We start from the raw sequence: 15,122 nt of genomic DNA, 5'->3' as shown, positions 1-15,122 counted from the left end.
TTAGTCGCAAGACTGTTGGGCGGGGGCGACCCTGGTCAAAAGGCCGAGGTTGTCCGATCGATCGGCCAACTTGCGGTGTTCGATAGATGCTCGACCTCCGCTAAAATCTCCACTCGCTTGGGAGAGATGCAATCAGGCACTTTGTTCACACCATGTCCGATGCTGGGTCGGTTAACTTCATGGTATTATTACAGGTATCATACTGATCTTTCATCTTTGGTAGTATAGCGTCCTGTTGATAAGAACCGAACGTCCCTCTTCCGACGGAAGCAAAACCCGAGAAACATCGAAACGCATGTCGTTGACCAGTGCCCCCGACTCGATGACATCTCGTTTCCAGGTTACACCTCCAATCAACGAAATACATTATGTCTCTATATCGCATCGGCGTCGATGTGGGCGGCACCAATACCGATGCTGCTCTCCTGGACATCACCGCTGCAGACACGCCGGGCCGCGGCGTGCTCGCCTCCCATAAAGCCTCGACAACTCCGGATATCACCAGCGGCATTGAAGCAGCCATCCGGACCGTCCTCGACAAGTCCGCAGTCGACCAAAAGAGGGTTCTCAGCGTAACAATAGGCACAACTCATTTCATCAATGCCCTGGTTGAGGCCGACACCAGAAGACTAAGCCGTGTGGCTGTGATTCGTCTTTGCGGCCCTTTCACGAGACAGATTCCCCCATTTTCAGACTTCCCCTCTGGCCTGCACCGCATCCTCGATGGCGGAGTCCACTACCTCGACGGAGGGTTGGAGATTGATGGCCGGGAGATTGCGCCCCTCGATCGCGAACAAATCAAGCAGGCAACGAGAGAAATTGTGGCCGCAGGAGTCAAGTCTGTAGCCCTTGTCGGCATTTTCGCACCCCTGGATCATGCAGGCATCCATGAAGAGACCTGCAAAAAGATTATCCTGGAGGAGGCCCCTGATTTGGACGTGGTTTGCTCCCACGACATTGGCCCGCCGGGTCTTCTTGAGCGAGAAAACGCCACAATCCTCAACGCGGCCATCCTCAGGACGGCACGCAAAGTCACTCGTGGATTCAAGACCGCCATGGCACGGCTGAAGCTGGCATGCCCGCTCTATCTCTCGCAAAACGACGGCACCCTCATTGACGCCGACACGGCAGCCCAGTACCCCATCAAGACCTTCGCCAGTGGCCCGACAAACAGCATGACAGGCGCCGCATTCCTAGCAGGGTTGGATCGGGTCAAGATCATGACCACAGATCCTACAGCGTCTCCTGGAGAAAAAAAGGGCTTGGAGCCTCAGATTCTGGTTGTGGACATCGGAGGTACAACGACAGATGTCTGCGCACTGTTGCCGTCAGGCTTCCCTCGCCAGGCGCCCGGGTTTGTCGAGATTGGCGGTGTGAGAACAGCCTTTTCAATGCCGGAAGTCGTGTCAATTGGACTCGGCGGCGGCAGCAAGGTCAAACCGGAGTCAGAGTCTGGAGACGTGATGGTCGGACCGGCATCCGTTGGGCATTTCTTGACGGCGCAGGCAAGGGTATTCGGCGGTCCAACGCTTACCGCCACTGACATTGTGGTCGCTTTAGGCAAAGCCCGGTTGGGTGATGCAAGCCTGATCAGGGATTTGCCGAGTTCTACCATTGACAGCGCAAGGAAAAGGATCAAAAAGATGCTTGAGAGCGTCATCGAACAGATGAAAGTCTCTGCGGCTCCGGTACACGTTCTCCTAGTTGGCGGTGGTGCTCTCCTTGTTACGGAAGACTTGGATGGCGTCGAGAAGTGCATCCAGCCAATCCATCAGGGGGCTGCCAATGCGGTTGGTGCAGCTATCGGTAAAGTCTCCGGCGAGGTCGATGTCATCGAGATCCTGGAGGGCCGAGATGAGAAGGCCGTAGTCGCAGCAACGTGCCAGAAAGCCATCGATATTGCTGTCCAGAAAGGCGCAGCGGCTCAAGACGTACAGGTCGTCGAGGTCAACAAGATGCCGCTGCAGTACGTCGACAATGGCGCAATGAGAATACAGGTCCGGGCGGTCGGCAAGCTCCGTGTGCCCGAGAATCCCGAAGTAGCCCAAGAAGACGGGTTCGTCATCGAGAACGAGCAGGAGGAAGATGAGGCGCTCAAGGAGAGCGTTCCGGATGCCCTTCAGCCAGTCACGAAGCCTTCACTACACGTAGACCTCGAGAACTACCGACCCAACGTCAAGAGTGGCGTATGGTATGTGTCCGAAGTTGACCTTGAGCTGATATCGACTGGATGTGGCGTTCTGGGCACAGGTGGTGGGGGGCCGACTCACCATGAATTCCTGAAAAGTCTTCACGCGCTTCGTACGAGCGAGCCGGGAAAGATGAGGATAATCTCACCCAAGGCACTGTCAGACACTGACACGGTGTGTTTCGGGTCTTGGTACGGCACTCCAAGCGTCATCAATGAGAGGATAGCGGGAGGCAGTGAGATATCCAACGGGATCGACGCCGTAAGGAAGATCTTGGGCGACGTCCCTCTCGACGGTGTTTTCATCGATGAGATGTAAGTAAGAGAGAGATGATTGCAGTGAAGCCGAGCTAAAAAAAAAACTAAAAAACACAGTGGAGGTGGAAACGGACTAAGCGTCTTCCCGACAGGCGTTCACTACGATATTCCGGTTGTCGACGGCGACGCCATGGGCAGAGCGTATCCTACCATGTATCAAGGTAAGACTACCTACCATATGTTTGGCCATTTCAAGCGCGGAGGGAATGGGCTGACCCAATTATTCAAAACAAAAAAGCCACGTTGAGCGTTTACGGCCATCCGTTGACTCCTTGTGCTTTGTCCGACGCAAGGGGAAATGTCTCGGTAGTGATGGTAGGTTGCCCGTTTACGGGTTCTCGCTTCCTCTGCTAACGTTCCCCCCTCCAGAATACCGATACTCCGGTCCGTCTGGAGCGTTTCCTACGCACGGCAGCCATTGAACTTGGACTCGGGTGTGCCGTTTGCGCAAGACCTCTGCCCGGATCAGCTATCAAGTCCCACGGCGTTCCCAACACGTTGTCTCAAGCTTGGTATCTTGGTCGTGCGGTCCACATGGCGCGGAGAAGGAAATCGAACCATGTGGATGCCATTGTGAGTGTTTCTCTCATACTACCCTTACGAGACCTTCAATCGGCTCTTCTGTGTGTCCTTCGGGGGACCACTCTATCTCCACTGAACCACCTCTGACCGCTTGAGTAGTTCAACGTCTGCGCTGGAAAACTCCTGTTCACCGGCAAGATTGTCGACGTGAGGCGATACGTTGGCGGTGGCTATACCATGGGCAGCGTCCTCATTGCCCCGTTAGCCGACGAAGACATGGACTTGGATGCCCCAAGGTCCGCCTCGGGCAACAGACACATGCTGATTCCCTTTCAGAATGAATACCTATATGCTGCCCTCACAGACTCTGAAGGCTCAGAAAGCAATCAGGAGGTTATCTGCACAGTGCCGGACCTTATCTCCATCCTCGGTCAGGACGGAGAGGCTGTAGGGTCCCAGGACCTTCGCTATGGATTGCGCGTCAACGTCATCGCACTTCCAGCCCACCCACTTTGGAAGACGGAAAAGGGTCTACCGGTGGGAGGGCCAAAGGCGTTCGGACTGGACATGCCCTTCGTCGGAGTGGGAGAGTACACTGAACCAAGAAGTGTCATTGAGGAGTTTGACCATTGAACGTTACACGGCCAGACAGACAGACCAAGTATACCCTCTCCAAAGGGCATTTACCAATCGAAGGGAACAAAACATGAAATAAGGGAAATGGGCAAACTGCATGAAAGTCGTGCAACGAACGAAGGTTTCTTCTGCACAACGACCCGTAGAAAGGTCTCGCTATGCCACCATAGCTGATGTAGAAAGCAATCTATGAGAGCCAAGTCAAGTCTGTGCAGCCTAGTTTCTTCCGGAATGCATGCCTTCGTTCATTTCAGATGGCCTCTTATTCACCGGGCTCCTTGAGGTCAGATGACTATGCTATATCTGTCGATCAGCAGCATGTCGCCTTGATTTGTGCGCCAATCAGGTGTTGTAGAAGCAGTCTACCAGAGCGCTTCAAAACGCCCCGCACAACATTGATGTTAGTTGTGCATCTTCAAAATGGGCATCAGATTAGAGGAAAGTCTAAAAGCGAGACTTACATCGCCTGGAGTGACACTGCTGACGTCGCAGTAAGCATTGTCGGGGTTGTTCTTGTATTTGATGTTCATCAAGGTCCACTTCTGGACTCTGCCTCGCCTTTCGTCCAGAGTCCATTTGTCCTCGATGCGGCCAATGCTACTGCCATTGGAGCGGGTTAGTGATACTCGGGCATATGACCAGGCGGAAGATTGAAGCCAGCTAGCTCCTAATGCATTAGAGAAATCGTATTCGACCAGTCGAACTAAGTTGAGTCTCAAGCTGAACTGCCCAACATGGAAAAGCGCACCGCTTGACGGCAGCAGCCGCTGCCAGTTGAGGTAAGTAGTCTCACTTTTGTCGTCCATCTAGCGCCGACTGAAAGTTTTAGAGATCATATTTGAGTTGTTAGTGCAGTTTGTGATGGTCAATCATCCGAGGGCGAAGTTTTAAAAGTTGTAATGAGACTAATACGTTTCGCAGAGCCGGTTCCTCTTGGGGTTGGACAAGCACACAACACGGGGAGAAAAGACGGAAACAATAGAAACATGGTGGAAAGTACAGTAAATCATAAGTTACAAACCTCATCACCAAAACAGAGCACAGTTTCAGATTATTAGAACACAAACTTTGGATCCTTTCAAGCTTATTACAAACCATCACAGTATCCAACGTTACATGCAGGTTATCAACGATAGCGCGGTAGAAAGTAAACGAATCACGGGGGGGGGGAAGTCTCCGAAGAAGGATATATCCCTTCCGACAAGGTCGAGGGAAAGACAGATGCTGCTAGGCTGCTGATACGAGCCCCTCCCCCCCCCCCCCCCCCCCCCCCCCCCCGCTCTCTGCCGTGTTGTCGATCCATTCCTTAGAATCTGCGTTAAGAGCTTTCTCGGCCCGTCACCGTCTGATCAATAGGGTAAGCTGGGTGAGGCTCGCCGTTTTGCTCACCTTTTTCATGATAGACTGGGTGATCTACATAGGCTGGAACCCGTACAACAAGCCCTGTAGACACCTGACACAAGATCAACTAGGGCGCAACGATCCGAACAAAGTGACACTAAACGGCCTTGTCTAAGTGCCGTCACCTCCCTACGCTAAGAACGCTACTGACCTCGAAGCGGCCGCGTTGGACTTTGCTAAAGTATTAGCGCGGGGAGACTCGGACTACTCGGATAGCGACCGCCACACCCATTGGCTGCGTGGTGTAGATGTCAGACACTGCCTCGACGAAAACGTCTAGCTTACGCCCGCTTGACCCGAACCAGTGTCCGAGTGTACAGCAGTCTCAAAGACACCAAAGGAGATGAAGCTAGAACTATGCGTTCCTGACGTCTCGTTGCCCGTCGATTCCCAAGCGTCCGAGCCCACATATGAATCTGGACCGGCCGGCAACTCTCGCCGGAAAGGGGAACGTTTCCATCCTTAATGTCTTATAACAATCTGCCGGCCTGCCCCCCTCTTACCCCCGGCTCTTCCCATCTCCTCCGCCCACCGTCGACGTGTTCGATCAATGTTCTTTTGTTCGACAAACGACCAAGTCTCACAGAGAGGCCGTAAAAGGGATGAGAATGGATGAGATTTCGCCCTTCGAACGCAGTTGATTTCTTCCTGCCAAGGGCTGGGCAAAAACAAAAAGAAAAACATGGCGGCAACCAACCAAGACCCCCAAGGGAGGATCGGCTTCCTCCCACCGCCTCCGGGCGTGACGCCAAACTTTGACCATCCGCGGGATATCTACTGGACGCTCAACGTCGCCGTGCTGATCGTGTGCAACGTCCTCGCCACAGTTTCGTTTTGTCTTCGATGTTATGTCAGGTTGTTTGTCCACCGCCGCATCTTGGTGGCAGATTGTACGTATCATAGGGCACAGTTGCTTGAAACTATTCTCGGTCTAAAATCACGGCTAACCTGGCATCAAGATACCTGCTTGGTAGCATGGGTAAAACCTCCTCGGCGGCATTATCACATATTGTAGCAATGGCTTCGAATGGTTTACTAACGGTGATAGGTGACGATTGTAATGTACTCGGGGACCCTTTTTGCTAGTATGTCTGGACCTGGCCCTACCACTTACACTAGTCCATGATCTTCACCCGTTGCTGACTTATTTTCCAGTGGCACATTATGGACTCGGATATCACGCATGGGAGATTACGGCCGAAGACTACTCCCAGGTGCTCAAGGTATGCCGCCGCCGCCGCCGACCGGGGCTTCCACGCAAACTACACCCGCTGACCGAGAAAACCAAGTGGCTGTACGCCAGCTCCATCGTCTACATCCCGGCCGCCTATTTCACCAAAGTTACCCTCCTCCTCCTCATCGCCCACGTATTCGCCGTCAACGAGCGCATCGCCAAGAGCATCCACGTCTTCATCTGGGTGCTGCTCTTCATGTACACGCCCGTGCAGACCATCAAGACCACCATCTGCGTGCCCATCGAGGACTACTGGATGCCCTCGGTCTCGCCGCGGTGCATCAACCAGCGCAAGGTCTTCATCGTCGACACGTCCATCGCCGTCTTTGTGGACATCGTCATCCTGGTACTGCCCATCTTCATGACCTGGTCGCTGACCATGTCGCCCAAGAAGAAGTTCAAAATCATGCTGATGCTCGGTGCCGGCGGCGGGGCGACGGCGGCCACGGTGTTCCGGCTCGTAACGGCCATCAGGTTTGTTGATTCGCCGGATCTGACGGTCAGCTTTGTGATCATCGACCTAACAGCGTGCGTATCATCCCCTCCCCCTCCTTAACATGGCACTGATGCATGCTGACCATGTCCCAAGATGCATCGAGCTCACCATCGGTCTGGTCTGCGCCTGTCTCCCGTCCGTCAACGTTCTCTTTAAACGCCATCAGTCCGTACGCGAACGCGCCAGGAGTTTCAACGTCCCACGCACCGGGCGGTTCGGCGGACTACGCCAGAAGGAGCTTTCCAGCCTGTGGGAGACCGTGACGGGGAAGACGCGAACACTCGACACCGCGACCGTCGCCGTGCTCGAGCCGGAGACCCCGCCACAGTCGGCCGTATCCGAGGTGCCACGGCGGCTGCCCGGGCTGCTCCCGCTCCCGACATTCAGCCACGATTTCGTCTCGTTCCCGGGACATCTTCCCGAGGGGAGTTTGGGGGCTGGCCTGGTGAGGTTGGACTCGAGGGTCAACTCCTCAGACGGCCGAACGGACGGCTGGCTTTCGCCCCGGACGGAGGGGGATGTCGAGCGGGCGCGGCTCAACGTCCCGGGGACTAGGTTATGGAGCACGATATGGGACGGGCGCAGTGCCGAAATTCCACAAAAATGAGTGCTCTGTCTGCTCTTTTTTTTTGTCTGTTGCATACATATTACGACGTTGGATGATTTGAACTTGCGTTCTCTTTCCAAGCACAGTCTTTTGCAACTAAAAGCTAGAAACCCTCATAGGTTCTCCTTAATATAATGGTTAATGTGTGTAGAAGATTTTGTATCCCATATAGGGAGGGCTTATCAAGGGGCTTATCACTAATATTTTCTCCATTCGAATTGTATTGGTAAATTTGAGACACCCTGTCACAAGCCCGGTCAGGTTTCACCGGTTACCCAGGCGTTGAAGGATTCGCAGCACGGAATAGAGGACTCTCGGCATACGGACGGCCTCGCCGGACCTCCCTAGAGTTAAGGAGCAAGGTCTGAGAGCACTGGTGGCCCGCCGGAGCTCCGCCAGATGACTGAGGTCGGTCTATGTAATAGCCTGCATCCTTCTCCCTAGTTGTAAGGGGAATAATGGCCAGAGATGAATTCAGGCACCAATCCAGAGCTGTCTTTCAGTGGACCTCTTCACTCTATATAGCGCCCCTGACACACCCACTGGCGCTTCACTGATCAAAGACATACAAGCAATGTCCGACACGCTTACACATAGCAGCGATGCAGAGAAGTCTGGGGTCGTCTTCAAATTGTCGAAAATAGTTACCCGCAGTACATACCCCTGGAGACTTTCGTGTGCTAAAAGATCTGTCCAGTATGGTACATCGCTGGTCGCCTCATGAGTTGTGTCGTGTAAGCTGGGAACCGCTTCAATGACACCGACACTCAAGAAGACATAGTTTCTCTCATTTTTCTGAAAAAGTCACCTTGGGACTTTAGGGAGTGCAAGGAAAAGAAAACGCTATAGTTATCTCTATGGTCCGTTTAACACAACCACAGAGCATCCCTCCAACCATTACAAAGCTTGGACAGCTAGTCACCTAGCTTACAACGCTACTATTGTGTAACATCCATCTACTATGAATGTAGGAGGACCAGTCACAACATCACTTCATTTCTCTCCCTGATCTCCCTGAGACCATGCAGCTTATTTCTATTCGCTGCAAGTCACCGCAATAACTGCCACTAAATGCTGACACCACCCAAAGCCGCAGACGATGAGTGCTGACATAATGGACTGCTGACATGGTGGACCTTGGACGCGGCGCAGAGGGAGGCGAGCAGTCAGTTGATAGCCTGCATTTTCTTCTTTCGTCATTAGCAACAACCCCAGCCATTCCATCTCAGTCTCGCATCTCACCGCCGAAATCAGCTCATGTCTTCTGTTGAGACGATCGACCAACGAGCCGGCCAGTTGTCCGTCATGTCCGTCATGCCTAACGGGACGGAAGTAGCAAAGAAGCCCAGGCCTATTCCTCCTCGTCCGCTAATGGATTCTGGAAGCGAACAGAGACGACGGGATAACAAAGTGGGTGATTCTGTCATCTCGCATTGGCAGAAGCGTACCGCCTCGTGAGCTGACTGACAAGCTGATGAGGGTTTCGTAGGACTTGTGCGAGGTTTGCCGGAGCCTCGACCTGGGAGTTCACAGCTTCAAGGTCCAGTCAGGGTCACCCGGGGGCTCTGGAGGATCTGGAGGAGGTCAATCCTCGAGTCGTCCATTACACTCATCCACAACCGCTCGACGATTGGGCACTCTTCATGAGATCAAAGCTCGCTCCACAACCTGTGCGCTGTGCGCGCTCGTCGTGAAGTCGGTGGACGAAACAGGCACCCAAAAGCCAGCCGACCAGCCTCTTGGCGAGAAAGCGGAAACTCGACTCCAGGGGGCAACATGCCTCATCAGCTGGGAGATTGACGGTCGCGAAGCAGCAGCCTCGACCAGGAACCCCGGCCATAGCCCAAAGAACCTCGTGCGAGGCATCACGCGGCGTATGCACATCCGATGGGACCACCCCCGGCTGTCCGACGCGTATCTGGTCTACGTCGCCCCCGAGACGTTCTCGAGGACCACCTCGGACGCCGATCGCGTCTGGGCCAAGGGATCGCTCTTTCTCGGACGCGCAATCACGGAAAACATCGAGAACCAGGCCCTGATCCAGTCGTGGCTGGATCTCTGCAGGAAGACTCACCGAGGGCCCTGCTGCCAGATACAGGACGGCCGCGTCGAACGCTTCATCGAAATGATCTCGCACTCCTACTTCGGCGTCATCGACGTGCAGAACATGCAGCTGACGCAGCTGCCCTGCCAGTCTCTACCTGGGCCCCGGGCCTTCAGACATGCGCCATATTACGAGACCTTGGAACAGGTCAACCCCGAGCCGTACGTCGCGCTGAGCTACGTCTGGGGCGCCGGTGCCGGAGCCTACACGACCCTCACGGAGAACGTCATGCTCCACCGCACGCACGGGGGTCTCGAAGAGGTGCTGCAAAAGCTACCGAGGGCGATCCAGGACGCCATCGACTTGGTGCGGAGGCTCGGGTTCCGATACGTCTGGATAGACCGCCTCTGCATCGTCCAGAACAGCGCGCGGTCGTGGAAGCTCAACGCATACAACATGGACCTCATCTACGGCAACGCGGAGCTCACCATCTGTGCGGCGGATGGCGACGCCACGAAAGGTCTCTGTGCCATGCGGCCGGCGACGCGCAATACCAGACAGATCAAGGGCCACATCAACTCGCAACTACAGCTGATGGTGACGCGGCCGCCGGAGATGTACATCCGGGCCTCGGAGTGGAACGAGAGGGCGTGGACGTTCCAGGAGAGGCTTCTGTCGCGCCGGTGTCTGATCTTCACCAACGGGAGGGTCTACTTCCAGTGCCGGTCGACCGGCATGTCGGAGGACATCTTTGGGGACAAGAGGGGGGCCGGCTGGTCACTGGACCTGGTGGACGCCCCCTTGCAGATGTTTCGGCAGCTGGAAAGCCGCTCCGTCTGGGTCTACATGAAGTGCGTGGAGCTCTACACGGAGCGGAAACTCACCCAGGCCAAGGACATACAGGCGGCCTTCAGCGGCATGGCCAACCTGATGGAGGAGCGCATGCGTGCGCCCTTCGTCCACGGGCTGCCGAGCTCCCACTTCGACCTCGCCCTCCTCTGGGAGCCCATACACTCCAGCAAGCGAAGGGTCCTGAAGGAGACGCCCGAAAACGCCTCGATCCCGGATTTTCCCAGCTGGTCGTGGACCGGCTGGACGGGCGAGGTCAAGTACAAGGAGGACCTGATGTCTGGCGTTCTGGACGGCGTCTCTGACTGGCTGGACACGCGCACCTGGATCGAATGGTGGGTTCGAGACGGCCACGGCGACCTACGGCCGCTTTGGGACTATCGGATGTCCGAGGAGGACACGAGCAAGGACGTCAAATGGAGGGGCTACACCCGGAACCGGGCGGCGGCAAGAAACGAGCGGCCCAGGAGGCAACGCGACGACTACGAGTACGACATTGACGCCACGAATGCGTATGGACCAAGGGATGCAGTCATCCCCTCTCGGGGCCGAAACCCTTCCCCTCCACGGCTTGTCCGGAGGAGCTTTTTGAGTGATGATGACAAGTTCAAGCAAAACAACAACGACGACAGCTACGACGACTCGGACAGATTTTCCGGGGCGTCTCAGGGCGAAGCCGGCGAGGTCTACGTCTCAGATCGGTATCTTACAGGGGGCGTACCTCCGCCCCAGAAGGAAGCCAGATTCGCGGATGGTCCCGATCCGAGGCCGGCTCCACTTGCGCCGTTTCCATATCCGCCCCCGCCTCCGGGTCCGCACCACCTCCGGCCTCTGAGCCCGTACAGGCCCCAACCTCCGCCCCCACCTCCACCTCGACCCAGGTTTCGGACAGGCCAAGACCATGACCCGTACGCGACCGAGAGGATATATAGCCGCTACTACAGGAACACACCGATCATCACCCAACCCTACGCCGCCTCTCTCCCCCTTCCGGTCGATGGGACAACTGCCCGCCAGTCCATCTTCCCGCCGCGAGCCTCCCGACGCAACGCCTCACCTCCTCCCCCGGCTCCGGCGCCGGTACATTCGGAGCATCCGACGCACAACGCCGACTTCTTCGACATGTTCTTCGACGGCGGCGACAAGGACTTCAACATCACGCTGCGCGACTACCCTTACCGCGTCGTCAAGGCGCCCTTCGACCCCAGGCCGCAGACCGCCGAGTACCCGCTGCTGCCGATCCTCCAGTTCCGGACGTGGCACACGTGGCTGTACATCCGCGCGAGCACGCCGCCCGAGCAGAAGCATGACGACGGCGACGATGACGACGACGACGACCACAGCAGGCGGACAAGCATGGGTCTCGGGGCGGGCGGCCAGGTGCGGCATCACATCGCCGACGAGGGGGGCGACTGGTGCGGCTCCATCATGCTCGACGCCGAGTGGGCGGCCAAGGCGGACGCCAGGCAGGAGTTCATCGCCGTCTCCGAGGCCAAGAGCTTCACTGAGGCCGAGTGTCAGGAGTGGACGTACTACGTGCCCAAGGAGCGTGACCAGAGCGAGTGGGATCTGTTTTATGTTCTGCTCATCGAGCGGAAGGACGAGAGGTGGGAGAGGATTGGGGTGGGCAAGGTCTTCAAGGAGGCGTTCCGGGGTCTCAAGCAGAGGGAGATTATGCTCAGCTAGTGGGGGGGCTGTGTGGTAGCTATAGCTATCTAGCTTGGATCCTTGGACCGTACATCTTGATATGATGCAAGAGGAAATTACCTAGAGTATTAAATAGACTCTGTACACAAATGCTTTCAACACCCAAAATCATCCAACCAAGACACACTGATTCGGCTTCCCAAAAGACTCAGAGACGAAAAAGTTCCACTACAAGCTTTTTGCAAGGGCCTTCAACAACACCGGAACCCCGAATCGTATACCCTGGAGGGGTCACGATATCTGCCCTCACACCGTCGGGCACGGTCACCGTGACATACATCACCCCGGCCGCCTCGTTCGATCTCACCTCAACCTCGAGCCGGCCCTGCGGCGTCTGCGTGCGGTACCGAGCGGATTCGATGCCGGAGAGCACCGGAGCCACCTGGACCCTCCGCCACCCCGGTACCAGCGGCCTGACGCCAACGACGTACTGCGGCAGGAGGAAGACCGGCCACGTGGACCACGCATGCATCAGCGAGGTGTCGTGCCCGAACGGCTTGCCCTCGGCCGTCATCGCCTCCCAGTGGCCGCCGGAGTAGTCCGGGCCCGAAGAGTCGGCCATCGGGCCCCAGACGCTCTCGATCAGCTGGATGGCGTCTCGGCCCCAATGGCGCGCAAAGAGGGCCTCGACGGCGAAGCCCGTGGCGTAAGGGCTGACGACCCCGGCGCGGTCCCAGTGCTGCAAGCCCTTGAACGCAGGCGGCATCTCACCCGGTGCGCATGTCAGGTGAGTGAGACAAGTATCGGGGTTCTCCGCTACCTTGAGGGTGACGGCGTATCCGTTGGTGTCTTGACAGAATCCGTCGTGAGGCAAGGCCGTGCCCATACGGAGACTGCCCTTGTCCGAGTTCCACAGCTGGGCCACGATGCTCTTCTTCAGAGCCTCCATCTTGGCGGAGAGTTGCATCTTGTAATAGCCGTCGGGCGACATGGTCTTCACAGCGGCCAGGGCGTCGTAGTAGGCGAGGTTCGTTGTGCCGGACGCGCCAAAAACGGGCCCGCCCAGGGGTAACCAGTGCACTGCGGTCTTGTTAGCTTGGCCCATCCATCTTCTCGAGATTTGGGACTCTAGAAGAGAGTCATGAAAGGCCGACGACTCACTCGACATGTCTGGAGGCACCTCGATCAGCCCGGAAGACTTGACGTGCGACTCGGCGAAACGGAGCAGCTTCTCGGCTGCGGAGAGATGCCGGCGGAGCACGTCGTCGTCCCCGGAGTGTAGCCAGTAGTCCTTGATGGCGACGACGAGAAGCAGGGCGTACGTCATGGAGTAGAAGGCGTACGTGGGCGGTGCCCCGTCTCCCGAGTGAAGCGGCGCCTGGATGGGACACAGGTTGCCGAGATAGCCATCGTGGGTCTGGTGGCTCGCCAGGAGATCGATGCTGCCGGCCACGGCTCCCAAGTCCAGACCGGAGTAGGCGACTCCGCGGCCGGAGACGAACAGGTCACCACCGAAAGTGGCCCGGTCCCGTTTGGCGCCGTCGATCATGCAGGCCACCGTGTTCGTGCCGACCTGGAAGTCGGCCAGGGTCCTGTCTCGGTTCCCCGAGAGCAGGTCGTTCTCGTACAACACACCGCCGCCAGCGTCTCTCACGACGAGGTTGCGGTAGAGAGACAGCCACCCCTCCGGGCCGCCGAACGCCACGGAGCCGGTGTTGATGCCCGAGCCGCCCAGCAGAGGCCTGACCTGAACATCCGCGATCGTCGCGACCTCCCGGCCGTTGATCTTGACGGTGATCCGGTTCCCGCTCGTGATCGTGGAGACGCGGATCCAGTTGTCGTCGTCGTCCTCCTTCTCCAGCTCCTTCACGATGCCGTGGGTCGACCAGCTGCCGAGCGACTTCACCGGGAAGACGGCCGACGTGTGCGCCAGCCCCTCGTACGCGCGGAGCTCTTTGGCTTCCGTGTCCAGACAGAAGATGACGCCGTTGGCGACCATGTGGACGCCCCAGCTGGCCCCGCGCCGCTCGACGAGGACTTCAAAGGCGACCTCCTTGTCGCCCCATCGGGTCCCCTGCCGGCAGGGGGCCCAGTGCTGGCCGAGGACCCTCGTCCCCTTGTCAGTAACGTCCCACGACGGCGCCGTCTCCCCCTTGGCGACCGTGCACATGTCGAGGGTGTTGACGCCGTCGCGCCAGATGCGGTTGAGGGTCTCGTTGGAGCAGTGGAACGAGGCGGTTGGCGTTAGCGGTTGGCGGACGGGTTCCATGCCGATTCTGCTGAACACGACGGAGGAGATGGCGGAGAGCAAGACCAGCTTGACGTATCTCTGCGACCGCTGGGCGAGGGCGGCCCGGATGGTCTGCGGTGATGCTGACGGGGGGATCGTCACGGAGACGCAGCGGTAACAGTCCATGGCGTTGGAAAAGAAGAAGAACGGCCCGTCGCCTTTGGGGATGATAAGTATGGTGTCAGCCAGAGATCCAACCCAAAACAAGCTTCACACATTTCGTTCGGCTCAGTTTCACTGATGCCCTCGTATGATTACCTGTTTCGCTATGGATCCCGTCCGCCGTCTCGCTGTAAACGACTTTTATATCGATCGGCCCGCCTCCCTGGGCCCGGTCAACCAGAAAGGTCGGGATACCACCGACGCACCGCCCGTAGTCCAAGACGATGGTCGCCCTCGCGGCGGGGTCTGAGGACGGGCCGTTGGCGAGGGTGAAGACGCCCGAGTCAGCGTTTCGCTCGGCTCCACGGGTGGCCGAGACGACCCTTGACGGCGGCTCCAGCAACACAGAGCCTGGTGTAGACATTTTCGGTTTGTTTAAACAATAAAGGGGAGAAACTGATCGACAAGAAGAATTTAAGAGTCTGCTCTCGCAAGATTTCACCCATTTTGTCAGTGACCCCGAGGGACTCTGCCTTTTGAGGCAACTCGGCGCCTCTCGGCGCCTCTCGGCAGCAGCCCATGTGAAGCCCGGGAATCCTAAACTTCGGGAATTCCGTAACAACGAAAGCTAGTCTCGATATGGACGTAATGTCCACCCGGATATGCGGAGAAGGGTGGACGGAAAGGTTAAAAGCGGCAGAATGTCCACCCCCAGACCGATCCTTTTTGGGATATCCGTCCATCTGCTACATTAAACTAGCCGTCCGTCCCGAGATACCTGCACATTC

General features: G+C 57.0%; 4 protein-coding genes across 4 annotated transcripts; 3 read left to right on the top strand and 1 right to left on the bottom strand.

Annotated features, from left to right (window-relative positions):
• Positions 1-139: 139 nt before the first annotated feature.
• On the top strand, positions 140-3,858 carry CDEST_14356 (Putative hydantoinase A/oxoprolinase, hydantoinase/oxoprolinase, ATPase, nucleotide binding protein). Its single transcript, XM_062930512.1, has 5 exons — positions 140-2,503; positions 2,564-2,667; positions 2,745-2,821; positions 2,876-3,079; positions 3,188-3,858. The coding sequence occupies exons 1-5, from the start codon at positions 369-371 to the stop codon at positions 3,659-3,661; spliced, it is 2,994 nt and encodes a 997-aa protein (XP_062786563.1). The 5' UTR covers positions 140-368; the 3' UTR covers positions 3,662-3,858.
• A 1,642-nt stretch (positions 3,859-5,500) lies between these two features.
• Positions 5,501-7,402, top strand: CDEST_14355 (uncharacterized protein; the record flags this gene model as incomplete). Its single annotated transcript, XM_062930511.1, has 3 exons — positions 5,501-5,955; positions 6,221-6,827; positions 6,889-7,402. Exons 1-3 carry the CDS (start codon positions 5,748-5,750, stop codon positions 7,400-7,402), a joined length of 1,329 nt encoding a protein of 442 aa, XP_062786562.1. The 5' UTR covers positions 5,501-5,747.
• A 1,305-nt stretch (positions 7,403-8,707) lies between these two features.
• CDEST_14354 (Putative heterokaryon incompatibility) lies at positions 8,708-11,981 on the top strand (the record flags this gene model as incomplete). Its single annotated transcript, XM_062930510.1, has 2 exons — positions 8,708-8,812; positions 8,892-11,981. 2 exons carry the CDS (start codon positions 8,708-8,710, stop codon positions 11,979-11,981), a joined length of 3,195 nt encoding a protein of 1,064 aa, XP_062786561.1.
• A 2-nt stretch (positions 11,982-11,983) lies between these two features.
• Positions 11,984-14,867, bottom strand: CDEST_14353 (Putative six-hairpin glycosidase superfamily, alpha-L-rhamnosidase domain-containing protein). Its single transcript, XM_062930509.1, has 3 exons — positions 14,491-14,867; positions 13,104-14,390; positions 11,984-13,022 (listed from the first exon to the last, which is right to left on the bottom strand). The coding sequence occupies exons 1-3, from the start codon at positions 14,756-14,758 to the stop codon at positions 12,151-12,153; spliced, it is 2,427 nt and encodes an 808-aa protein (XP_062786560.1). The 5' UTR covers positions 14,759-14,867; the 3' UTR covers positions 11,984-12,150.
• Between the last annotated feature and the right edge of the window lie 255 nt (positions 14,868-15,122).

Source organism: Colletotrichum destructivum, chromosome 10, assembly GCF_034447905.1.
Source record: "Colletotrichum destructivum chromosome 10, complete sequence".
Classification (NCBI taxonomy): domain Eukaryota; kingdom Fungi; phylum Ascomycota; class Sordariomycetes; order Glomerellales; family Glomerellaceae; genus Colletotrichum; species Colletotrichum destructivum.
Note: the sequence above shows the minus strand (reverse complement) of the source record. Positions and strands in the feature narration are given on the sequence as shown.